The sequence below is a fragment of the Haemorhous mexicanus genome, chromosome 29 (genome assembly GCF_027477595.1).
Source record: "Haemorhous mexicanus isolate bHaeMex1 chromosome 29, bHaeMex1.pri, whole genome shotgun sequence".
NCBI classification, from domain to species: domain Eukaryota; kingdom Metazoa; phylum Chordata; class Aves; order Passeriformes; family Fringillidae; genus Haemorhous; species Haemorhous mexicanus.
In genome coordinates, this window is record NC_082369.1 from 1,778,190 (window position 1) to 1,804,402 (window position 26,213).

Consider the following 26,213-nt stretch of genomic DNA (forward strand, 5'->3'; position numbering starts at 1 on the left):
AAAAACCTTCAAGTACTAAGTAATGCAGAACCAGTGACAGCAGCAATCTGAACTTCTGCTCTTTGAACTGCACAGTCTCTTTTGGCCTCCTGCTTTCCTTTGGCAGAGGGCTATTGCTGTGCTCCTGGCGCAGTCTCTGCCTTCTCCTGCTTGCAGGAGAATGTTTCCCGCCAGTTAAACTGACTGCTCTGTTTGATACAAGGCCTGGATTCACTACAGTGCTGCTGTCCAAACTGAGTCGGGTCCATTTTTAGTTAAATGCTGCAATGTGTCCCTCATCCTTGCACCAAGCCCTGCCTGTAAGACCTTAACAGGAAACCGTTTCCAGATCCTTCCTGATTACTGATCAACAACAAAAGTCTCTATGCAAAAAAATCTTTAGAAAGATAAATTTCTAAATAAAATACTCAGAATTGGTGTCCTTTCCTCCTTCTGGTTTTGAGTTCAAGTATCTGTTCCTGGCTGATCAAGAGTGTCCATTTCTTTAAATGTACAACATATGGCTCACATCCTGGCACCACCCTCCCATAAAGAGACCTAGCATTTCTAATTAAATTCCTCTTCTAGTGAAATCTGGGAGCTGTGTGGATTTAAATTCACTGACAATTCCTTTCAATTGCCCAACACCCAAAAATCCCTGGACAAGTCCAAAATCAGACGAATCAAAAACTGTATGTAAAGTCTGGTTTTCAAAGGCTTTACTATTTCTCAAAGGACTTTAGTTGCCACATTTTCCAACCATGCAGGCAAGAAACACTTTGCAATATTCCTTCAATATCATAGCTTTCTCAGAACTTGATTTTTACAGAAATGGTCTTAAACATTACATAACTAGAAGAGAAGCAAACATCCTTGCAGGACTATGTCCAGGGAAAAGTTCTGCTAGGTAAAATCAAGCTCCAAGTTATGGTTGCAGGACACATCTCCTACTCACAAGCGTAATCTGGAAACATTAAAGGAACAGGGGAGGTCCCCAAGTTCTAGGTCCTCTCTTTTCTTAGGACATCATTAACTGCTTCCCCCAGTTCCTGCCTCAGTACTGTGGCATAGCTCAGCACTGCAGCAGAAATGGGCTTTCTACTCTCCCGCACTGAATCCACCTTTCCCCACCTTCCTCAGCACAAACCAGCTCACAAGGGAGTTGCTTCACAACCTGGGAGCTGTTTCTTCTCCCCCAGGGCTGCACCCACAAACTCCTCAGCTCTCCCAGGCCACACCCAGACACCGCAGGTCCTCTTCCCACAGACACCACCTCATCCCCAGCATCGCTGCCTCTTGGAAGGATGTTGCTGCCTCAGTTTTCCCCAGTTCAGCCAGCTAGTGCAAAGGAGAGGAAAATCCATCCTTTTCCAAGCTTAATGCCTAAAAAAAGGATGAAATAATGGGTCCCAGCACAGTGGCTGATGCGGCCAATGAGGACACACTGCAGAAAATCCTCCAGACATTCCCTGCCTCTTATTATTTACCTGGAGTTCTGACAGTTAAATCACATGAATCACATTATAAAATGTCTGAAATCCCAAAGCAGACACCACCAGGAACTATCTAGAGAGAGAAAAACTTGGCAGCCAATGCAGAGTTGCAAGTAATAGCTGGTGGTGGCTGAAAGTAGAATAAATTGCCACAGGGCAAGCTACAGCCACCAAACCCAAATCTGTCTCTCGTTACAGCCACTCATTTCAATCTGCAGACTAGGTGTCCAAAGATATACAGTCAGGGATATTCACATAGAAAATGAGAAATAAACACACATTTCCTTCTGCAGTTCTCAAACTTGGTGTAAATTATTTTAAGCAGGGCCAGTGGCACTGTTTAAAGATATAGATAAGGCAATGGAGAAACTGAGGGCTGGATACACACCTCACCTTCCCAGGGTAAGCTTTCTTCTCCAGGATGAACTGGATGTGAAACAGTAATGATTCAGAATGAGAAAAAGTCATGTTGAAATAAATTACTGCAGAGTTATGACAAACAAGAATACAGCTCAGAACACCGGCTTGTAATTTGCATAGGTAAAATAGTGCTATGATTATAGGTTTCCTGGACCTGTAAAATGGGCTTGTGATGTTATCTTTTTCAAGGGTGTGACATTCAGCTTTTATTTAATGAAGTTTGCGAATCAAAACAGCTTTAAAATTAATGAGTAGGACCAGGCCTGTGGAAACACTCCCAGCTGAGGCAGCGCTTGGATGGGAAAGAAAAAAACTTTTTACTTGGCCATCGGCATCTAAAAGCAGATGAAAAAGATATTTAGATTGACTGGGAGTGGTGTGGCAGGAGGTAGGCAAATAAAGGGACAGAGTCACAGAAGCACAGAATCAGAGATGCTGAAAGGGGCCTCTGGAGATCATCCAGCCCAGTTCTGCTGCTACAGCAGCTGCCTGGGCTATGTCCAGCTCGGTGTCATGTATCTCTGCCCATGCAGACTCCTTCCCCCTCTGGGAAAACTCTTCCAATGTTTGATCACCGTCACAGTAAGAAGGGAGTTTTTGTACGTGCAGATAGAGCATCATGCATTTCTGTTTGTGCCCATTGCTTCATGTCCTGTCATGAGCCACCACAGGGAAGAGTTTGGCTCCTCCTTCTTTCTGGCTGTGTCCTGCATTGGGGAGCCAGAAGTTGGCCAATGGGCCCATTTCCAGCTCCACACCAGAAGCACATCTGTGTCACCCATCAGCAGGGCCCACCCGAAGGAGTAGGAATCCAGCCAGGTCTCTACACCAGCAGGGAAGAAATGTGAGTCACTTGTGTTTTAATGGCTACCTCTACCTCGAGCACCTTGGTTTCCACATGAATAGAGGTAATCCCAGATGCCCCGTCCCCAGGAAAGTGCAGGACAAAAACCATGGAATTTATGGAATGCACACTGAACATATTGTTTACAAAGAGGAGATTTTAATTCCAATCTTGTATCATCCTAAAATGAATTTTTTAGTAATTATTCACACATTTAGTTTTACTAAAATACCCCAACTTACAGCCAGTATTTTTAGATAAAAACATTCTTATAGGAGAGCTCTGAATCATTTCTACTTCTATAGGTTTTTCTAAGCTACCCTTGTGTCACAGAGAATCTGCAGAAAAAACAACCTTCTAGTCTACAGAATAGTCCATTTCCATTTTGTTGTGCACCCACTTTTCAAAAAAGAATGATAAAATGTTTTTTAAATTGTCATTTTTCCCTCTTTCTAAACTTAAAACCAACAAAGATTTCAAATTATTACCTCCTCAGAGAGCTACTAAGAATACTGAGTTTTGAATATACTGAAAAATACTTTAAAGTGTATTCAAAATCATGAAGGGGACTTGCTCTGCAGTCTTAACAACAGGTAATGCTGTAGTAAATCTCAGTTTTCCACCAGCAAATCATGTGTCACCAACCACATTAACTACTGACCAAACTGCAAAAAGCAATGGTACCAGTTCAGGACTTTAATGATTAAACTCAGAGTTAGTGACACCTGCAGGATTTCTTGCTATACTTTTGTCATAATGCCCAAATTTTCTGTCCTGAAGTGTAATGTGAAAAACATTCAAACGGTTCTGGCCAGAAAGACCCTTGAGTCAGAGTAACTTCTTGTGCCAGCACTGGAGGATGACATCACAGAGTTTGCAAAAAGCAGCCCCAAAAGCAGATCTGGTAGCAGAATGAGAGGAGCAGAAATCATGGCAGCCAGGCACTGAGGGGTCTGTAGCAGCTACAAATGCCTGTCCCTGGCAGAGGAGAGCAGTGGCACTTGCCAGCTCATGTGGGGGTCAGTACCACACACACCCCTGTGCCAGGCAGGGCTGATGCTGAGGCACAGGGCTCAGCCCAATCTGATGCATCTTGTTCAGGTTTGTCTATCAGGTGCAATACTCCAGATCCCCATCACCCAAGATAAAGGAGACTTGACATGATTTCTGCCACACTCAACCCAGAAACAGAAAGTAACATGCCATTCACACAAAACAGCAAAACACACACATAAACCTCACCTACACTGATCTGTTTAATGTGTACAAAATCACAATGCTTGCAAATAGACCCTAAGGATAGGGTTTGTGCTCTACGTTCAACACACTCCCTCAGCCAGTACACAGGGCTGAAAGGAAGGATCTGAAAAATGTCAGCCGACTTTGTGACATGGAGTCTCTGTGGACCTCTTCAGTCATGCATTGGCACAGACGATACAGCCAGCTTTTGGACCCAAGGTGCTCCCACTGCACCTAAGAAACCGCAAACAGCATTAAATAACTTACCTTTCAAAGGCACATCGAATGACTACCAAGATTAAAGCAAACGGGATACTGAGCAGGAGATCACGAGGCTGAGGGTAATGAGTGTCTTCAGATTCTTGCATGTCCTCCCAGGTGATTCCTGGGGGCAGCCAGAACTCGTGCTGCCACAGCCACTCATACAGAGAGCGAGCCATCCTGGAAGGAGGAGAGAACAGAGTCAAGTGAGCTCTGCACAAAGAAAACCTGTCAGCACAAGCCAAGGAAGGATTACACCCTTGCTGAGGTGGCATCTGGCTGTGGGACTACAGCACTGCCCAAAGAACTGATAACCTGTTCACAGATCCTTATCGTGTGCTTGAGAAATGCTGACTCCTGGCACTGAACCAAAACAGAGTAAAATAGAGAAAAGTGCCTCAGAATTCAACCGAGTATTAGTGCCAAACTTCTCAAGTTCACAGATTCCTCTCTACAGCTTGGTATTGTGGGGATGCAACAAGTCTGCTCTACTTTTTATGCACAAATCCTTATTTTTCAGGAAATGCCACCTTAGAAAACTAAGGAAAAAGCATACAATTTGAGTGTCTGGCCCAAGTATTATAAAGCTTCTCTTCAAGCACAGTCCAAGGCCTGGCCTATTTTCTGCAAAACTGCCTATCAAACCAAAAATTAATCAGCCATTTTATTTTGAAGATTTCTTTAATTCTGATGCAATTTCTCAGTTAAACTCATTCTACAGTTTTGGTATCTGAGGGATATTTTCTGAATCACAGCCATGGAGTCATAGAATGGGTTGGGTTAGATAGGACCTTGAATCTGACTCCACCCCCTGCCATGGCAGGGACACCTTCCACTGTCCCAGGCTGCTCCCAGCCCTGTCCAGCCTGGCCTTGGACACTGCCAGGGATCCAGGGGCAGCCACAGCTGCTCTGGGCACCCTGTGCCAGGGCCTCACTACTCTCATGGGGAAGAATTTCTTCCTAATATCCCATGTAAATCTACTGTCTCTCAGTTTGAAGGCATTCCTCCATGTCCCGTCCCTCCAAGCCCTTGTAAAAAGTATCTCTCCATCTTTCTTGTAGGCTCCCTTCAGGCACTGGAAGAAAATCTGACATCTTTTCTTGATTTGGACTTTACTATTCCCCTCAATGTTTCTTTTGATCTGACTACAACAGGGAAGAACAGGATGCTATTTCTTCAGATTTGACTCATTTCTCCTGGCACATGCATATCCAATTTGGTTTGAGGATAAAACTGATTAAAAATATATGTGTAATTGATAGTAAGTGGATGCAAACTTTCTAATCACTTATAGAAAAATATATAGAATATATATATATATGTGTATATATATATATATATATATATATCAGAAAAACATTTCCCTTTTTCCCCAAAGAAAAAGGGAAACCATCTTATGAAAAATGCATTCTTCTCCTCCACTGTGCACTGCCTGATTTCAGCTTTTCATAGTAAAACCCACAGCATAAAAATCCTCCTAAAAATCAAGAACCTGACATACTGAAGAACTGCAACCAAAAGAAGTGGAAGTATGGCTTCGCTAACACTGAAAAGAACATCCAGGTTTTTACTAGAGTTCAGTTTGACAATAACCAACAGTATTTTCTTTCTTGTGTAGCTCCTGGGCCTCCGGAAACTTCCAGGCTGCTCTCCATTCCTTCTTTTAGCTCTTCTTCCAGACAATGCCTGGATGAAAACCACTGGTACATCTCCACTAAATGGAGATAAACAGGGTTTATAGATTCTTTAAATCCTGTTTTAAGAGCCTGACAAGCAGGATGCAACAGTTTTTGAATTGCCTGCCAAATCTCGAGTCTCTACAGCTCTCAGGGGCCTAGAGTATAACCTACCTGTCCCCACCAAGGCCGTTTGGAGGTGGGAACACTTGCTACCAACCACTAATCCTCAGCAGGGCTGTAGGATCCTTTAGGACAGTTCCCTTCCTTCACCTTTAGTGCTCCAGCAAAACCACCTGAAGCCAGGACCGTGGAGGCTGGTGACGGCTCACTGGTGACAGAGCTGGCTGAAGCACACAAACACACCTGCCAGAAAAAGCTTTTCAGACTATTCAGGAACCATGCTACTCACCCCTACAGCTCCACTTGGGTGACACAGCCCTGTGCCCATGGGAGAGGGTGGCTGTGCTGAATCCCCAAGCCTCAGTGAACCATTTTTTCAGGATGTCCCCAAACTTTCTATAGACTGTGTGAACCCAGGTTTCTCCATAAAAGTCTTCATTTTTAGAGAAGAATGTGTTTGTACAGAAGCAAATTGCATGTGGGCTTAGCCTACGATGAATTCAACATCCTGTCACCATGAAGCATGGTGACACCACACCAAAACAACTTGTGCACTTTAGACAGTACTGGATACTAGCCTGAAGAGCCAGATAACCAAAGTGAGGCGCCTGAATTGCAAAGAACTTTACAGGCATTGGACATACCAACCCCAAAATGTTGGTAAATTTTCTCAGCTGTTAAAAATCTCAGCTCTAGGGAAAAGCATTAGGAATACCTAGGAGAACTCCAGAGAGAAATTGCACTTCCTCCTTGGCTCAGCTCTTCAAAAAACATTTCTTCAATAGATTTTCCCACTGTGCAGACAGAAGGCATGCTGGGGAAAGCTGCCATCACAGCCAGCTTTGTAGCTACACGATCCCACATTCTCCCTCCAGAGCTGTATATGTCTGGCAACAACACAAAACCACACCTGGTAGAGAACTACCCTGAGCAGCTGAACTCCCCTGGAGACTCTCTGTGAGAGAATACAAAATAGATGTCCAATTTGCTTAGGGGGTATATATAGATTCAGTGTGCCAAGGAAGCAAATTGCCAGTACCTAATTGACTCTCATGTGCAAAACACAGATAGGCAGGATCACCCTCATGGAATATTTCTTCATCTTTGCAGCAGTCTTTAAACATTGCAGAAAATACAGAACAAAAAATACAAAAAGCCAAAAATACAGAACAGGGTACTACATGAAGCAACACATTTATCTTTTGCAATTTATACAGGTCAAGTTCTCAAGTCATGGCTGCTGGAAAGCTGAAGACAATGGTGTGTCCAAAAGGCCCTTTCAGCACCCACAGAAAAGTGCAAGCAGGCCCATTTCTTTCTCAGAAGTTCTTTACACCTCACACAGCATCTATCCTGCACTGTAGCTTTGTAAAGTGCAGAACCAAGCCCTTCAGCTCTGAACACAGGTCTAACAGAGACGAACAGCCCCTTACAAAGAGCTCAGCAAGAGCAGAGATTACAAACAATAGTGGGAAACACTGGACAGATCAACATAAGGACTTCACAAACAGCCAACAAAATAGTAAATGCTGAAAGAACAGCTTTGGGTTGGTTGTAGAAAGGTACATGTAAGAATGAAATCAAAACCAGAGAAGTATCACAGCTACACCATGGAGTAAGGGAGGACAAGGTTTCAGCACTTCCCGAGCCCATAGTGCACCAATAGGAGACAAGTGGACTTCACTGAGCTCCTTTGAGGTGACACAGCCAGAAGGTCTTGAAGCAACTGGAATCTGCTGCCCAGTGGCCTCCTCCACTGTATTTACTTTGTTGAATCTTGCCTTTGCTGGTGTTGCTTGTTTTTTTGGTTTTTGTGAACAGAGTGGTTTCATTTGAATCCTCAGCATTGCAAAGGTCTCTGCTGTTGGGCTTGATGAGCTGCTCCAAGGAGAGCAGGAATTGCTGCATCTGCAACGCCTGCAGCAGAGCAGCACAGCAGGGCTCCCCATCCTGAGCCCCAGAACACCACTGCACTTAACCCTGCAGGGCCAGGTTTATGTTTGGTTTTGCTTTTAAAGCAGAACTGTTTGAGAAGAATCAGGACATCCAGCTAAAGAGGTTACTGCTCATCTCACAGGTAAAATAGCTAAGCAGGTTTACCCAGGCAATGTTAACTGTTGCTTACATCTTCAAAGAGTTACTCTCTTGCTTCACTTACAGACTCCATTCCCAAGCAAAACATTAATATATAGGTACACAAATATTCATGTAAATTTGTATGTGTGACTATAGCAGATAAGGGTGGAGACGAAACAGAGAGAAACAGCTTACACATCTTGGAAAGAACTGGCTCCAGAGGCCTTTGGGTGCTCAATTACAGTAGACATGGGCCATTGTCTGCAGGTGGATTATACAGGTTTGTGGGTGAACCATGCCAAAGGTACAAACATCCCTGCAGTGGCTCTGGGCCAAGCCATTTAGGTCAGCCAAGTCATATTAGTTTAAGTGCAGCACCACGTTAATGGCCTGGCTGCCAGAGCAGCACAGGGATTCCTGCAGCAGCCTTCCTGGTAGGGCCAGTTTTCCCAGGATGCAACCATCCCCTGCAGCACAGCACTGCCACAGGGGAAATCACTACTTAATGGGGAAGCACACCACCACAAGGATGCAGTTATGCTGCTTCTCGAGTCAGGTTGCTTTATTTTTCCATGGGGTTAAGGCTAAAGAAAACCAAAAAAGCCTCTTCAATCTTGATATGCTGGAGACCAAAATGGAGGAGCTTGTCCTATCTTCCCAAGAAATTGGGATCGAGAAACGAAGTCCTCCATATAGTTCTAAAGGTTCCTGTTATTTCAAACTGGAATTTGGAGCCATTGTGTTCCTGCCCTACTCTGGTCCATATTGCCTAAATTTGAGTTTCCACTGCCTATTACGCATTTGAACTTTTAAAATTATTTTACTAAGAAATCAATTAGCCAAGAACTCCATGTGTAAATTCTCTCCTGATAGCTTTTCTAGGCAGTTTCTTGTTTGATACTTCCCATAATCCTGTCTTCTACTAAAACTACTTGTTAGAGCTACCCAAGAGAAGCTACTAGATTAGATATGAAAATTACTCTATCTCTTTTAGGCAGAAATAAATAATTTTACCAAATAAAGCTTTGACTAACATAGCACAGACTATTTTTTGAACACCCATATTATATTTAATATCTTAATCTCCATCTCCAAGGATTTTTCTTTTTTTAAACATTCACACTAATGATCACAATACTGGTATTATAGTATTACAGCTCTAGGATAATTTTTGCTTTTTTTTTTCTTTTTGGTAAAATCTTTTATACCTTTCTTCTAATATATATCAAGACTTGGTAAAATTTATAGATTAAAAAAATCACTAAAGATTTGGTAAAATCTATGGATAAAAAAATCTTTGCTCCAAAATTCTTAATTACACATAGCATTATTTTCATTATTTTCTCAGCATACTGAGATGGAGATTAGTTAGTTAGAGTCACTTGCCTGTAGAGAATACATTAAGCTTTTCAAATTTCACTTCAGTTTTGATATTTTCATTTCCATTTTCTCATCTCTGTTAGCCATCCTGGAGTCATACCTGCTTTCAGATATCGCCTTACTCAAAACAACACTTCCCCTGCCCAAGATCCCTTTCTTAACTATGTTTCTCTTGGTTCTTCACCATTTTAAGGCTTTTCTTATAATGAAAATTTAACCATGAATGAACAGTGTCCAAGGGATTCAACTGAAATTTATCAATTAAGAAAAATGCCTAAGAAGGTCCTCCCATGGTAATGAAAAAAATATTTAAACTTTGCCATATAGTTCCAGTCCATGAACTCCTTAGTGAGATTAGCTCTCCTAGCATGCTTCCTCACGCTGTCAAAGTAACATTCCTAGAGAACCCATCACCCTCTACACCTCCATTTCTTTGAACTTCTTTTGCAGATTTTTTTACAAGTCTGCTTGCTCTCGCCATAACTGATGCAGAATCTCCAATCACATGTACAGGCTTTGTTATTAATCTCTTTTTACCTGCAGATAATTCTGTTTTATTTCTCTAGTTCCCCAGCCTTCTTATCTCTTTCTCTTGTGACTCTACACACCCTTTCCCCTAAAATTACAGCTTCTGGCAGAACCTCCATTTGGTTTTGAATGAAATAAAATGTTTCAACTCTGACCAGGAGCAAGAGAAATGAAACCACAACCTCCTCACCTTTGTAATCACCAACACTATGTTCTCCAGGCTCACCCTCTTCACCCAGACTCTGTTCTCCATATCCTCTTTTTTGGAAGATAACAGAAAATTTGAAATTATTTGTGCAGCCTTGTTTCTCTACCAATATCCAGTTACCCTCAACTTCCTAGCTTTTGGATGTTCTCCTCACTTAGATCTATCAGCTGACATTTTCTACCAAATTATTTTATGTCTGCTGTTTACACAAGAATAAATTCATTTTCCAAGTCACATGCTACTCTGTTCAAAGGCCAAAATTTCCATCTTTTGGGAGAGCTCTGTTGCAGAAAAACCCTAAAATGCCCAATTAAACATTTGAATCTGCAAATAAAAGTTCCACAATAGATAAACTTGCTTACCTAGATCTACAGAGAACATCTTCCTCACCCAGCATAAATTACATACTAACCTCCCATACCTCATGCTCCACTTGCCAGCTCCTTCCCTGCTGGGCTGCTCTGCCTGTGAGTGCCTGGCTCTGAGCAGACTGCAGGTAGGACCCACAGCACAGCAGAGTTTCAGCTGATGTCACTCACCACGTCAGAATGCAAATCAGACAGCTCTTCTCATTCAGTCATCCCTCACTGAGGGGAATGAGTACAACTTCCTGGTTTTGCATAGTGAAAAACAAGCATTAGTTTATGCAGCTAAAAACAAGGCCAGAAAAGGCCCCAAATACCTCTGGCTTCACCATGTCTTTGGTCAATAGGTGGTCAGAGCAGTGTGCCCAAATTTTTCTTAGCCTCTCTCTTGCAACCAATGTGCTTTCAGAAGCTGCTCTGGGTACTCTTCACATGCCTCACTCCAGCTGAGCTTCAGCTTTCCTACCTGCATCCTTCTTTCCACAGGCAACATTTCTATATTGCTCTTGGCCATTCATACCTGTCCCACCTTCCTGATGCTTCCTGCTTGTGTTTGAGCTCAAACAACAACTCCATGCTCATGCTCCTTTGCCTCCTACCATGTTTGTTTGTCTTCTTGCGTGTTGTGATAGACTACACGTGCTTGGATCTGGCTGTCCTGGAAGTTCAGCACCTTTACCTGCCAAGAGAGTCTCCCATGAACTTCTGCCAAGTAGATCCCTGAAGAACCACAAATCTCCTTTTCTGAAACTTAAGAAAAACCCAAGAAGGTAGATTCAAATTTTGAAATACCACAGCTGTTTCTGCCATATTTTTCCTCCAAGAACCTGGAGATACTTCCCTACTAATGCTGCAAAAAACCTGGGCTGAACAGCAGCATTCATCAAACTAGTCTGAAAAACAAAGTGCTGTATTGAATTACCAGGGTAAAAGCAAGAGACAAAAGCTGGAGACCTTTGCTGTTTGGCTGGTACCTAGTTCATGGCAGAATTATTAAATGAAGTAACATTCCTGTTACATGCTAACATGAAGTTACGCCTTCCAAGGGCAGAGTGAGGTAGTAAACCTTGTTGTCCTGACACTTGGGAACAATGTTCTGCTACTGAGCATTAACTGTACAAACAAACAAAAAACAAAACAAACAAACAAAATCGGCGAAAAACCCCAGGAGACTGCTTGCTGATTGTTTGGCCACATCCCTGTGCAGAAAGCTACAGACCATATTATGGCTTAGTAAGAAAATCAGACACCACTGGTGTCCAAGTAAAGCAACTGAGGCACTCAAAGCACCAGCTACAACATCTCCACAAAACACACAGTCCCAGACCTATGTGTGTTTCTCAAGAGAGCAAATGTAAAATATAAGAAGGAGGTACCTATAAACCCCAAATGAGCTACTTATCAATTTCTTTGCATTTTTTCCTTCATTCTTTCTCCTGACATTTACTATTTCCTCCAGTCTCACTGTAGAAACAGCCATCACCGTCTGACATCACTTGATACAATTGAGAAAGAAAATCAAGTTATTAGCCTCAGGCCACAATGAGCTAAGAAGTCAGGTTGGAAGATCACTCAAAGAATCAAGAGGGAGATTACTTCTCCTAGAACTGCTCACCTGTTCTTTCTCTAAATTTATCAGTATCAAAGAAAGAGTTAGGCAATCTTAATGAGATCATGTCCTTCAATCTGAATTAAGAGACAGTAAAAACTGCCAAAAAGCCTCTAAACAGAAATGCTATTTATCCACAAAGATTGTACCAACAAGCAGTTCATACACCAGCTGAAGCCTTTTGATAGATTTTGGAAGAGAAAGGCACAAAAAGGAATTACACTGTGAGAATACACACCGAATAAGGCTCAAGACTTTGAGCCTGGGCAGCAATAACTTTGTGAGAAACTCTTCCAAAGGCAAGTTCTGGCCTTATGACTCAGTTTATGTGCATGGATGTTCAGATGCTGGAGGAGCAAAAAATACTTGTCCAGATAATTCATGACAATACATACCCCTGACACTGTTTCTACTACCAACTGCAATCACTCAACTGATTATCAATAACCCTGTTACTCAACAAACATATACCAGGCCTCAAAAAGTTTAATTCTAACTTAAAAATTGAGAATAACAAAAAAGCAGGTAGTAGGTTCAAGCTTCCAAGCCATACTCAAGTCACATTAAAATACCAACACAGCTCTCAATAAAGCCCCTTTCTTACGAGCTCATATGACAGTGCAATGCTTCTCCAATGCATTACCTGACCCTCCAGCCCTTTTGAAGCATAAACATTCCTAAATAATTGTACTGTTGTGGTTTGATGGCCCTCTCCTCACCTATCCTCTAAGAATCACCCTTGGCAAGCCCTTCTAGTCCCTTCCAGGACAGCTCCTCCTCTCCTGTCCTTTTGCCTTCAGCCACATCCCAGGTTCCATAGTCTGTGCAGCCCTCAGCAGCTCTTCATCCATAATTTCACCTACAATTCCTACTTCCCGCAGCCCAAAGTATCATCATTGCTCCTAATTCATACAGTCAAGCCCTACAGTGAATCAAGCACTCTTATCCCTTTTTCTCCTCCAGCCAGGCCATTTCCCCAGTCAAATTTTCTAATTCATCACACCCGCACCTCTGAGCATCCCCCTCAGCGCTGAACTCCTGAACAGCCAATGCTGGATCAAAACAAGAGAACCTGCTGTGTTAAACAAGGAGGCCTAAGGGACTGATCTGTGCAACCTCTGCCACAGACCTCGCAGAGATCAAACAGCAAAGTGGAACTGGATCATCTTTAATGCCAACATAGACTAGAAAAGTGGCTACCTATCACTTGGAATTAATCTGTTGCATGAAGAGGGAGACATCCTGTGTTAGAATGCAGTACACCTACACACACAGTGAATGATTTTTCACACAACCCTCGCTCTCCTCCCTCATGCAGGAAACACACAGGCTTTAATTACTTTCTATGAGTTGGCTTTAAATTTCAGTATCAACAGTTCCATCAGTTTACCATGTATTTGTTCCTGCAAACTCCCCAGCCTGTTCCAAAGCTTTGGGGAAAAAAAAAATTAATCACGCTAAACTTAAGATTCTTTTAATTATACTCCTACCTGTAAAACTAGTACATGCTTTCATGATTTTTCATTTCAAAACACAAAACTTAAAACCTTATCTGAGAACATCTACATTCCCCACATTACTGCAAAAGCAAAATATGTCAAAACATTGAGATAGCAACTGATAGAAAGAGTTCCCTTTCTCCAAGATTAAAAGCATTGAGAGTCACTTTTCACAAGCATTACTGCTTAATGAGTAATGCAATCTATCACATGATGATGTTCATTGAAAAACAAATGTGAATATGAATTATTCTTCATTAGCACAAATAACTTAAAAGCTCTGTGATAGGAGCAGCCTATAAAGCAGAATGTAAAACTCCAGTTGTTTCCATAGGCATTGGGCTCTTTTCTTTGCTGGAAGGTGCCTAACATAAAGAGAACCTGCCTCCAATGGAGCTTTACCTATTATATAAACAAATCACTATAGGACAGTGTATTCCTTGTCAAGATTTGAAGGCTGCAACCACACTGTGCTATTTATCCAGCAATTCTGGCATTACAGGATAGCTTAATTACATGTGCAGTGGGACCCTTCCAATGAGTGATCTCACAGGACACAGACAGAGATCATTGGGATTGCTCAGCTCTGAGGGTCCTCTTGGTCTTCTGAGGAACACGGTCACTCCTCAAGCTGGACTCCTCCTCCTGCTCTGCTGAGGAACCCCGTGTTTGCTGAAGGATCTGAGAGAGAACTCTGACACCCCATTCATTCCTCCCAATTCCTCTGCAGAACAGACACTGATTTGCCTCACTGCAGCTGGCTGTTCTGCCCTGCCCCAGCCGACACCGTCGTGGCTGCAGCGGCTGCAGAGGGTGAAGAGCCCGGCCCCGAGCACACGGTGCCAACCCCGGGCAGCTGCATCCCCCAGCACAGCAGCAGCAGCACCTCCGGCTGCATCCCCCAGCACAGCAGCAGCAGCACCTCCGGCTGCATCCCCCAGCACAGCAGCAGCAGCACCTCCGGCTGCATCCCCCAGCACAGCAGCAGCACCTCCGGCTGCCGGGCACAGCCCTGACTCACGCTGCCTGAGCTCAGGGTTTACTTTTAAAATACTGATACAGACGGTCACTTTCTCCTTGCTTCAATTCACCATAAGTAACTTTACAAGAAAAGTCACACAGAAGTGATTATTTGAGGAATTCTGCTTTCACGCTTTTAATTCAATATCCTCTCTAAACAGAAAAATTCCTCTGATCTTTTCTTTGAAAACATTAAACACAAACTCTGACAATTCATCTTTCAAACCCTGCACAAAGATCTTTCAAATATGTATGAAGACAGACAGATGAACAACAGAGAAGCTGTTGTCCTAAAAGCTCTTACAGTACCTCAGGAATAAAAATAACACTGCTCATTACAAACAAAATAATGTGAACACAGCCTGTAGTTTACCTCTTTCACAATTTATTTTTCCTTATCTGTTTTGATTCAAAGCCTTGGCATTGGTTGGGTTGGAAGGCATGTGCCATAACCTGTGACTACCAGTGCAGCAACCTCAAAAAGAAAAGTATTTGAAGAATTTCTTTATTTTTGGAACTGACTTTTAAAACAAAGACACTATTTCTGATCAAAACCAGTTTCAGTAAAAGGTAAATCAGTCTCAAAGTTTATGGAATTACTGCAGTCCTCTCTGAATGTATTTCCTATTTTTCCAAATAAAACTCCTGGATTAATTAAAACTAAAGCATATTGGAAAAGGAGTGAGGAACATGCACTGGGTTCTTGACATTGCTGTTTAATTCTGGACAAACCTGCTGAGGCATACTCATCAGTAAAGATGAAAACACTGTAAAAACAACCCCCAACAGAACAGCCTTAAGTGGACTTTCAAAACTGGGAAAATGTTGACTTTTTTTTCCTTTTTGCTTAAGAAGAACCTGCTATAGAATGCCAGTAGAATTAAATATGAAACCTTCAATACAGATATACTAAAGGGGAACACATGCATATAGCAGAGACCTACAATAAAATGCAAACCTTTATTTGAATGAGGAGGGTGGCTAAGGGCACAGAACAGGCTTGCAGACACCTAGTTAAGGTGAAAAGCACCCCACAGCTTGGGAACTTGAGACCAGGAGCACTGAGTCACACCACAAGCAGGCCCAAGGACAGGAGCTCTGCCAAGACCTGTGGTGGCTAGGATGCATCCAGTGGAGAACAAGACTTTGCATCCTCAGCCCTTCATAGCAGCTTCACAGCAGGCCCAGCCTGGGCTGGCAGCAGCTCCTGGAACTCAACTAGAACCAGAACCTGCACTGCGCATTCCAGGGCTGTCCACACTGCTGGGCAGGGGGCAGTGCCCAGCTCCTGGTGGAGCTTCCCCCATAGCTCCTCTCAGATGCACTCCAGGTCCAGGGCCTCCATGAGCTCCAGCTTTTATAACAGAACCTGCAGTGTGTGGCACTGCAATGAAACGGTGCTGGAAATGTGTAAACTCTACACCTGCAGATGTTAAATTACTCAATTAATATTAACTAGAACAAGGATAATTAATTTTACTAGCAAGAAATAATTACAAGATTTTGGCTTCCTAAAGAGCAAACTATTTTTAAGTAAGCCTTTTGACTTCTGCTTTTCCTTTACATGAAAGTGTGACTTTTCTCCTACAGGGAAGAAACCTGAACACACACTAGAAATACTAGCAGGATATAAGACACAGAACACAACAAACAATTCTGACTCCAGAAATCTCATTACACTTTTGTTCTTATCAACAGGCTCTAAATTCACAGCTAAAGTGGAGTCAGTTCAAAACTGCATGCCCCTCAGTTCAACTGCACCCCCACTGGATTTTAGTGTGGACTTGTTACGTCATAGTAATGTCTGGATATATCCAATGAGTCTAAATTTATTAAACAAATGTGATTTTTCAGAAAATGCTGTGATATAATGACTCAGAATTTCACAGAACAAGTACATGTTACTTACACCCTACAGTACAGAAAATCATGATGGACTATTTGTTCTGACTTGTGCATGTCAGTTCTTTCATGTTCTATAATCTCCTTTCTTCTAAGTTTGTTTTCACCTGAACAAAGCCTAAGACTGGAGTACCACAGTGGGAAAAGAAACAGATGTGCTTCCTTTAAGATTATATCAGTGGGTGGAGAGATCCTCTACACTCCTTAAAATGAAACTGCTGCTCTTTCCAGCATGAAGATCCCCCTGCTGAGAGAGGCTCTTTACAACTGAGAGCCAGTGTAAACCAGCAGAGCCATCAAAGACTAGACCCCGGCCTCCACCCATTCCTGGCCAGCTCTCTCACATCACTGCCACCACCCCGCCATGCTCAGCACAGCAATCTGTGAGGCTTCACAGAGAACCAGCTTGAGAGAAAGATTTGGGTTTAAACCAAACTTTTTTTGTTTTTACTTGGGAGTGATTTTACCCCATGCCAGTTCCTCAGTGCATTTCACCTCCTGGCTTCAAAATCATTTGTGCAGGCTCAATGCAAGGTGTAAGGGGAAATGACAAGTGGCCCGGACCTGGCAAAGGCGGCACCTCTCTCTACAGAAACACAGCTCAAGCTAATGAAACTGTACCTCTGCTGAGCTCCAAATGCCCATCTGATACATCATATCTGGAAATATCTGGATTCATATAATCAAGTCCTTACTGACCTTTGTGCAAAGGAACCTAAAAAAACCCAAAAAGCCAAACAAAACCCAACAACAACAATAACAATAACCAAACAAAACCAAACCAAACAAACAAAACTAACCAACCAAACAAAAAAGCAACCAAAAAAAAAACCAAACCAGAAAATTAAGCCTAAATATGTGATAGATGCATCCCCAAACAATTTCTGGGTGTATTTACACAACTGAGGACCCTCTGCATCATAGCACACCAAACACCATGCCTGTATTTTTCTCCTCTTTCTCTCAGGAGTGAGTAACAAGCTTAAAGAACTATCCCCTACTCCTCTTAGACCTGAAAAAGTAGTGTACAATAACATTTTAGCTGCATTTTACCCTCTTGCAGAGAAATTTGCTATGAATTAGGAACCAAAGATTCCCTGAGGGATCTTTCATTTACAACCCCTGCTTCCAAAATCTGGACAAATCATCATGACCTTAGGTGGCAACCCAGCTGCTACAGCTCAGCTGTGAGGTCCCTCAGCCTGCTACAAGCACTGGTCACAAACCCAACTCGTGTACTAGCTCTCTGCACAGTGCTCTCCAAAAAGAGAACTCCCATGGACTTCTACCTTGGAACTGCCTCAGAAGAAAAGGAGACCAAGCTCAGGTGCACACCAGATGGCTGGAGCCTTGTCATCTGTAGCTGTATTGACTAAACACTCCTTTACCACAATCACTTTTCACAAGCAGAATTAGCAGCTTTGCAGTTTGACTTTTGTGTATTGAGCTCACATAAGCCACTTCCTAGAATAATGCTAAAATAAGTGATCTACAAAGGCTTTCACTTCCTTCCCTGCCCTGTAAAGTATTGTTCTCTGCCATAAACATGTCAGAAAAGAAAAATGTGGATAACTCTGTGAGCCTGAAAGCAATTTCCCCCCAAGAGCTCAGCAGGGAAGGCTCTAGGGTATTATAAAGGCTAGAGCTAAAATAGAAAATAAAAATTTAGAAAAACGGTATAAATTTTCTTGTTATGTATCTGAAAGAACAGAAAGCAATTGGACTTTTCTAACACCTTTTGCTTCTTGAGCCTTCTTGGGCTCATGAATAGGATCACGGATTCTCATTAGCTGCCTGTCAGAAAAAAATATGAATTGCAGGAATGCCTGATTTATTGATTTTTGTGTTTATTGGGCACTGCCAGGTTTATAAAAGAGTGGCTCTTGTCAAGATATTGACTTTCCAGAGCTCATGCTCTCCTTGGGATCAGACATCATTTAAGTTCTGCATTCAAAAGGACATCAGAAACTGTAAGTGGTGTTAAAAAAACCAATGAAAATGCGCTCCATCAATCTGGTGACCTCAGGAAGTGAAGAAAAAAGCTCCATCACGAGGAGAAGCTTTAAAAAGAAGCCTCTATTTCGACAGAAAGGCATATACCAGGAAACTGAACTTTGAAGCCTGTGAGGATGCCTGCACAAGTACACAACCATGGGCCTTTGGAGTTCAGACAGGTTGGTGTCCCCAAACTGACTTTGGAAGCAAGAGCAGATAGCTGAGACATCCTCAAGCACCACTTGTCTCTCATTTGGCAATGCAGGGCTTCCCAGACACTGTCCAACAACATGGGAAAAGGACACCAACTCAGACGAGTTTTTTATTTTGATTAGAGCTGAAATCCTTAAGCCCAACATGAAAGATTGGCAGCATGAATCTAATCTTTGCCACATGTGAACAGAGGAGCCAAGTCTCTCTGTCACTGGTGTGACAGACAGCAAAAATAAACCCATTTCTGTGGATTATGGTAGACTATAACAAAAGAAAAGGACAACAGTAATTTTTCATTGCAGGTGTTTACCCTCCTTCCTGTCTGGAAGCAGTTGTTAGTCTGTGAAGTCTCTACTCTGCTTTATCTCCTTAACATAACTCCGACATTAGATGGGAATTAGATTAAGAAAATTAATAGTATAAGCAAATTCCAACAGATTTTTAACATCTAATAAGCCCCAGCAGCTTTGATTCTCAGTAAAAAGCTCTTTTGGCTGCACTTTTCCATTTTGGCAGTTTCTTTGCTGCTCTGAACACAAGCATCTCACAGTCTTATCTTTCAGTGTACAGCCTCCAAGTTAAAAAAAGCTTTGCCTTTTTTTTTTTTTTTTTTTTTTACAGAAATACAGAAAAAATTCCTCTGGATTTTCAAGCTCATGGCTATCTTGATAAACCTGAGCTTGTAGATTCATCAATCACCAGCCAAGTCTCACACCTCACCCCAGTTCTCACTGTTGGCTGAAGGAGAGGTAGGTTCCTTCTAAGCACAAACTTCACCATATGTGTCCTCTCACGCACCTTCCATCTGACTTTGACAAAACTTATTTCACAAAACTCCATATTACACTTTCAAAAGGAATTACCTTTAAATGAAGATAAACTGATATAGATAAAGATGCATTTTCCAATCTGGTGAGCTAAAATTCAGCTGTCAGACTGCAAATTAATACCAGTCTGCTCCAGAAACACTCACCTCATGCCCTGACACCTGACTCTACTCTTATCGCATTGCCATTACCTCCTAAAACCTACCAGCTGGTCTGGTTTTAAACGATTCCAGAAGTGGAATTTGCTGTCAAGTATCTGATTTGAGGTTTTCGGCAACTCCAGTCTAAAATTAGGGTTGCTTGGTTTGCTTGGTAGGTTTTTTTGTCGTTATCCGACTTGAATTTTGATCATTACAAAAATCTTTCTAAAAACAATTCAAATCACAAACGAAGTATCTCAGCCTCCGGCCCAGCTTTGCTGTCCTTTTCTCTGGGAACAGTTTTCATTGCTAGCAAGAAAATCTTCCCTCAATTCCACCGTTTTTCATGCCACAGGGTAAAAGCGACACTCCGGTGCACGCCGCGGGCTGAGCGGAGCCCGCGCCCCGCGCCCCCGCTCACGGCCCCGCGGCTCCCCCGGGCCCTCGCCCGCTGCTCTCCGCCCGCTCACCTCCGGCCTCCCGCGCCGGCCGGCGCCGGCCCGGGCTCCGCCGCGCCCCGCGAGCGGGCCCCTGCGCGCCCGGGCGGAGCCGCCGCCGGCGGGCCCCGCTCCGCTCCGCTCCCGGCGCTGCCCCGCTCCGCTCCCGGCGCTGCCCCGCTCCGCTCCCGGCGCTGCCCCGCCCGTCCGGCCCCGGCTCAGAACGGCCTCGCGGGGAAATCTCGGCCTGGGGACCCGGCGTTCCTTCAGCGAAATTGCAGCTGCACTTCACACGGAAAACAGTGGTTAAAGTAATACATAGTATTTCAATCGAAGCAGGGAGAAAAGTGCTCCTTCTGTGGACCACGGCTTTGGAATCAGTGCAGTACAGCTGTGTAGATTTTAAGGCCGGAAAAAAACACCCTTGAGATGATCTATTCTGTCCCGTGTTACGCAGGCCAAAAAAAATTCCACTCCGTCATTCTTGCTCTCAAGCCTTGGGAGCACAGATCCTGTTTGCTGTTCCTGTGCTATAATGCATTCTTGGAGCACTTAAGGCTGTTCCCTCGTCTCACTGAAATGCTGTCCATCAGCTCTTTCTTGCCAGACTTTTCTAAAGCTGTAGTCAGCATGGTTATGATGAGCATGGTTATAAATACCTTTGCAGACAGAAATGTGAACAATTTTAAAACAAACACAGCAACTTGCTGATCGTTTTCTCACTTACCCATTCGAGTCCACCTGCTCCATTCCCACTAGGCAATGCGCAGTCCAGCTGCTGGCAAAGGGATGGCTTGTAAACAGTCTCTGTTACAGTAGCCAGGTTGCCACAGCATATCAGACAGCATAGTTGCACAAAGTACTGGGGCCCTGAAGTTACAATCCTGTCAGGAAACTCTGGCCATCTCAGAGCCCCAGGGGACATGTGTACACCTACAAGCAGGTGGTCATCCAGTATCTCCTTGTGTGGCATCACTGAAACCATCTTACAACAGTGCTTGATCTGCAATGACTATGTTTATAAAGCCAGTTTTTCTGGGGCTGATCTGAAGCCCACTGACGAAAACTCCACTGACTTCCAAAGGATTGGGATTGGGCTTTCCACGAGCCAAAGTCTGCTTGTTTCAGTGTGTGCAATAGGTGGAACAAAACCATCTAAGACCCCTGGAGCAAAGGAAGGTGCTCAAGTGTTGTTTGCCTTTTATTTCCCTTGCGTTCACTTTGACTCCTTTAGTTACAGAGGTGTGACGCAAGTCCTCCCACTCAGGAGGACCCATCTGTGTCTTCACCAGAGGGTGCCCAGCACACAGAGCCACAGCAGCACAAACCTCCACACAACAAAGCAGCTCAGAGCAGAGCCTTGGTCAGAAGTGCTAACCCTGCATGCCTCAGCAGTCCATAATCCTAAATCATGGTGAGTCTAGAATTCCAAGTGCTGAATACTGCTACTCAATCCCTCTGCAGAGTGCTGCCTTCAAGCCATGAAGGACCAATTTTTTTGGGATCTATACCTTGAGACATCCAAAGGGGTCTGAAGGACAAACATAGGCACACAGTCTCTTACCTATCAGGTTTGTTCAGTACTTCATGAAATGATTAGGATATGAGATACTTAAAAATCACTTATCATTTCAGAATATAGACTGCTGGACCCCTGCTGGGTTAGTATTTATATGACAATATATTTATGAGTATAAACAGGTTTATAAAAATGTAATAATTTATCCAGCAGATGCCCACTGTGAACAGGATGATAATGTGTTCAGAGGTCAAACAAGTCCTCTAGTTAGAGTCCACAAGAATGTTACCCTCTGAAACCCTGTTCAGTGAGTCCAAATGAAGCTCTGAGCAAGTCTGATGGCCATTTTGTCTGTGAGCTCTGGGATGTGATGCTGGGCACTGGAAAAGCAGAAGGGTAGCCTTTGCCAATGGGAACAGCACCCTCGAGTGGGAAAATGAAGTTCCTCCCAGTCAGCAGGACCTGAGGTAAGCAAAATTAGTTCAGGCTGGAGAAGGCTCTAAGGAGACCTCAGAGCCCCTTTTACTCCCTTAAGGGGCTCCAAGGGAGCTTGGGAGGGACTTTGGCCAAGGGCCTGGAGGGGCAGGACAAGGGGGAATGGCTTCCCACTTCCAGAGGGCAGGCTTAGATGGGATACTGGGAAAAAATGCTTCCCTGTGAGGATGGTGAGGCCTGGCACACTTTGCCCAGGAAAGCTGTGGCTGTCCCTGGAAGTGTTCAAGACCAGGCTGGATGGGACTTGGAGCAACATGGGATAGTGGAAGGTGTCCCTGCCCATGGCAGGGGTGGGAATGAGATAGATTTACAGGTCCTTTCCAACCCAAGCCATTCTGTAATTCTAGGAAACTCCAAATGCAATTGAGCACTGGTACCCCCAGAGCTGGATGTGCCCAGGTCTGGCAATGGTGAGTGAATGCTTTGCCTGCTGTGGCACATGATCTGGGCAGAGCTGCTGGCCATTGCAGCCTTACTGGTCCATCTGCCCATCAACAAATCTCACCTTCTGTGGATTCTTGCATTTAAGTCACTCTTGAGTTGTGAGTCTCATAACACTTCGTCCTACCGTCTTATTCTTGCACCTCGCCATCCTAATGAGGATTCCAAAGCCATTATAACTCAAGACCAGGATACAGCATTTTCATGGGATTAGTTCATCTACTCTCAAAATAGATCCTGTTTATGAAGAAAGGGGGAGGCTTGTCTTCAGGAGATACTGCAGTTCCTCAGGTCTTGAGAGAGGATATGAGACAGTGTCTAACTGGAACTGCACAGGTAGTTCATGGAAGAATGTGAAATTATTTACACCTGAAATTTAATAAGATGGTGTTGCTAACAGGACTATCCTTTTGAACATGCCTTTCTATTATCACTTTATGGCTTTTTTGTCAGAGCAGGGTAAGCTGGGAGTTTTGAAGGAATCACTAGCTGACAAACTCAGAAATTGACTTTCCTGTAGATCATGGTGAGGCACATGTTTATGTCAGGCAATGAGGGTGTCAGGGGGTAGATACTATGGCTGACACATCACCGATGCTTCTCAAGAGGAGCCCAACCATGATTACCTGCACCAAACCTCCTCTCTAGAAATGCTCATGTTCTGAATCAGTGACATTACTCATGCCAACACTCCTAACACTAACAGTCTGAGGAGTCTTAAAGTCTTCATGTCATCAGCTAAGCCAGGTCATTAAAATAAATCCCCACTGTCTTCACAGAAAGCAGGTATCTCTGTTCCAAGTCTGCTGTTGATTCCTTCTGTAGAGGCTATGAATTCCAGCTCCACCTGGGTGCCTCCACATCTACTTGCTCATGGCACCAGACGTGGCACCATTCTGTCACTGGCTGTGGCCAATGGGGTATTGGGTTTTACATGACTTAAGCAGAAGGAGTCTAGCAATTAAAAAAACTGTTCAGCAGTAATGGAATGGAATATTTGAGCCAGTGGTACAGAGACTGGATCTGTGAATGCCATCGAAGCCTGCACACTTCAGCAGCAAGAGCTTAGTTTTACTCACAGGACGTTTATAAATTACATACTCTCCTAGAGAGTGTCCTCAGAGTGCTTTGAACAGGTCTCTGCCATCATAGTTACCCTGAAATGCAGGGTAACCTGGCTGGTAGGATTTAAAGAACATTCTTGATTAGGAAAATTTGAAAATCTTCTAGATCTCTTTCCATTTACCCATGGTTATTCCTGTAAAAGCAATGTCTTCTATGAATTTTCTGGAATATCTGCTCCTCTTTGAGGGTCAACATCATCTCAAGACATTCCTTTACTGCTGATCATACTATTGCCTAGGAAGTTAACATGCAGCTTCCTGTTAACACCATTGTATTGATATTTTGGTGTATGTACTTTCCTTTTTCCCACTTAGATAATCCTGAATTCTGTGCCTTTTAGTTTCTTCATTTGTTCAAGCCTGATGCAGAATTTTTTGTTTGGGCTTAATTGGGTCCCTCTTATCTGTCTCTCAGCAGCTGTTTGCTGCCTGAACTTTGCCCTAAATCCTGCAGTGACAGGTGATGCCCATTGACACAGCTCCACTTACTCTCTTTCCCGCTGGCACCCCCACCCCAATATTCTGACACTGGTGTCTGCTCTTACTGTGTCATTTGGTTTCTGAGCCCTGAAGTTTAGGGTCAGAGAGGGACTTCAGATTCTCTGTGCAGAGACAGCACATCCCACACCCCACACCTATCACTGCTTATTGCAGTTCACTTACCCACTCCTGCTGCTGGCAGCTGCTGCACTGTCTTACTTCCACATTTTTCCTGCCATGTATCAGCCTGAATTGGTTGTCCTTGGATATCCTTGCAACCTTGGGTGTGCAGAGAAGATGGTTTATTGCCTGGTGCCAAAATTCAATATCTTGAGAGAAAGGTACAACTTTGTTAGTGAAGTAGAAAGAGGAGAGATGCAGACACCATGGACACTCTCAGATATCGTGTGAGCCCCTCCCCCAGCCCTGTGGGGAGGCACATGGGAGCAGCTTTGTTCCTATTTTAGGTACAGACCTAAGTATCCAAGAGCCATTTGTACTCTCTGTGCAGCCTGGCAGGATTTGGGTTACAAGCCTCAAAGACCTGCTATTGAGTGTGCTGCTCCAGGGGATTACAGGCAGGAAAGCTGTCCCACAATCTCTGTCCTTCTTGAAAGGCTTTCTAAAGCATCAGACCTGCAGTTAATATTAGACACTGCAACTTCAGCAAGCAATCCAGTGCCCTTTCAGTAGTGCTTGGCTCTGCCCATACCTGCTGTGATTTCATCCTGTAGCACCATTTTCAGGGTGAATGTCAGGACCTCAGGACTCACGTCGCTGGACACTTAAGGGTTCCTTGCTGATATTTTTGTTGAAGAGGGTGAAGTGTCCCAGGCAAGCCTGCTGGAGTGTCAGAACATCCTCCCCTTCCCTTGCACAGCCAGCGCAGCAAAACTCAGGATCATATACTGAATAGCTGATTTTATTAGAAACAAAACTGACTTCATTTCCATTCATTTGCCTGTAAACTTCATTCACAAGTTCTCTGACACTCACAGAAGTACTGAGATGAATGCGTGCAAATGGTGTTACTTGAGGTAATAACACGAACAGAACACTGGCTGCTGAGTCCTCATCACATCTCTCAGCTCTTCAGGAGTTGGTGGCCATGTGCTGCATATTGCATACACCTTTCGTAGCCACCCCGAGGCTCTTGCTCCAGAGAGTGCCAGGGCTTCACCAAGCCTTGCAATAGCACAGGTGGGACCCTGCAGCCCTGCAGCCAGCCCTAGGAACTAAACAGACTAGAATATTTCAGTTGGAGGATATAATGCAGCTCTGGGGTTTTCAGGGTCTCCCCAACTCCAGCTGCCGTGGGTGTCCCAGACAGCAAAGTCCAGTTAAGCACCACCTGTCCGGGCCCCTCAGGCAGGCTCAAAGCCACTGGCAATCTTAGCAAGCTCAGCTGTTAAGGGAGATCAGCTCTTTGGTGATTTTCAGCTCTTTAGTGATTTCAGCTCTTTGCTTGTGAAGTGCCTTGGCAGATGCAGGGAGAGAGAGGAGAAGGCTGTGTGAGGTTCCACAGATGTGTCTTTTATTGGCAGCTTCTGCAAAGGGTGACAGTGACAGCTCTTCTGCCAAACTGGGCAGAAATAGGGGTTTATATAGAGTATAGGGATTTTGGGAAACAGTCCAATAGTAAGGGTCGAGGCAAAAATAACCTGTGGTCTTACAGAGAGATAACAAGGGTCTGAGGGCAGAAGAGGGGTTTCTTAGGTCCAGTCATCATTATTAGGCATTTCTTATCTTAGGCTGCTGACCGCCAGAGAGGCCTAGTAGGCCCTGTGCCTGCTACAGGAGGAGACCTACAACAGCCATCTCATCCACCTGCCTGAGCCCTTCAGGGTTGACCAAAAGCTAAAGCTTGTTCTTAAGGCCATTGTCCCAATGCCTCTTCAACACTGACAAGCTGGGGGC

General features: G+C 43.8%; 1 protein-coding gene across 6 annotated transcripts in view; it reads right to left on the reverse strand.

Annotated features, from left to right (window-relative positions):
• The window catches only part of LOC132339430 (ceramide synthase 4-like), a 40,916-nt gene extending 19,914 nt beyond the window's left edge, over positions 1–21,002 (reverse strand). For 3 of the 6 annotated variants that reach the window (XM_059869668.1, XM_059869669.1, XM_059869673.1), the window contains exons 1-2: positions 11,116–11,186; positions 4,243–4,416 (exon numbers count right to left, since the gene is read on the reverse strand). In XM_059869668.1, the coding sequence (XP_059725651.1) occupies positions 4,243–4,416; positions 11,116–11,177 (236 nt within the window). In that variant the 5' untranslated portion in view covers positions 11,178–11,186. Of the gene's footprint in view, positions 1–4,242; positions 4,417–10,642; positions 10,672–11,115; positions 11,187–20,964 lie in introns of those variants that run through there. The other 3 variants (XM_059869670.1, XM_059869672.1, XM_059869671.1) reach the window with 3 other exon arrangements.
• Positions 21,003–26,213: the final 5,211 nt, after the last annotated feature.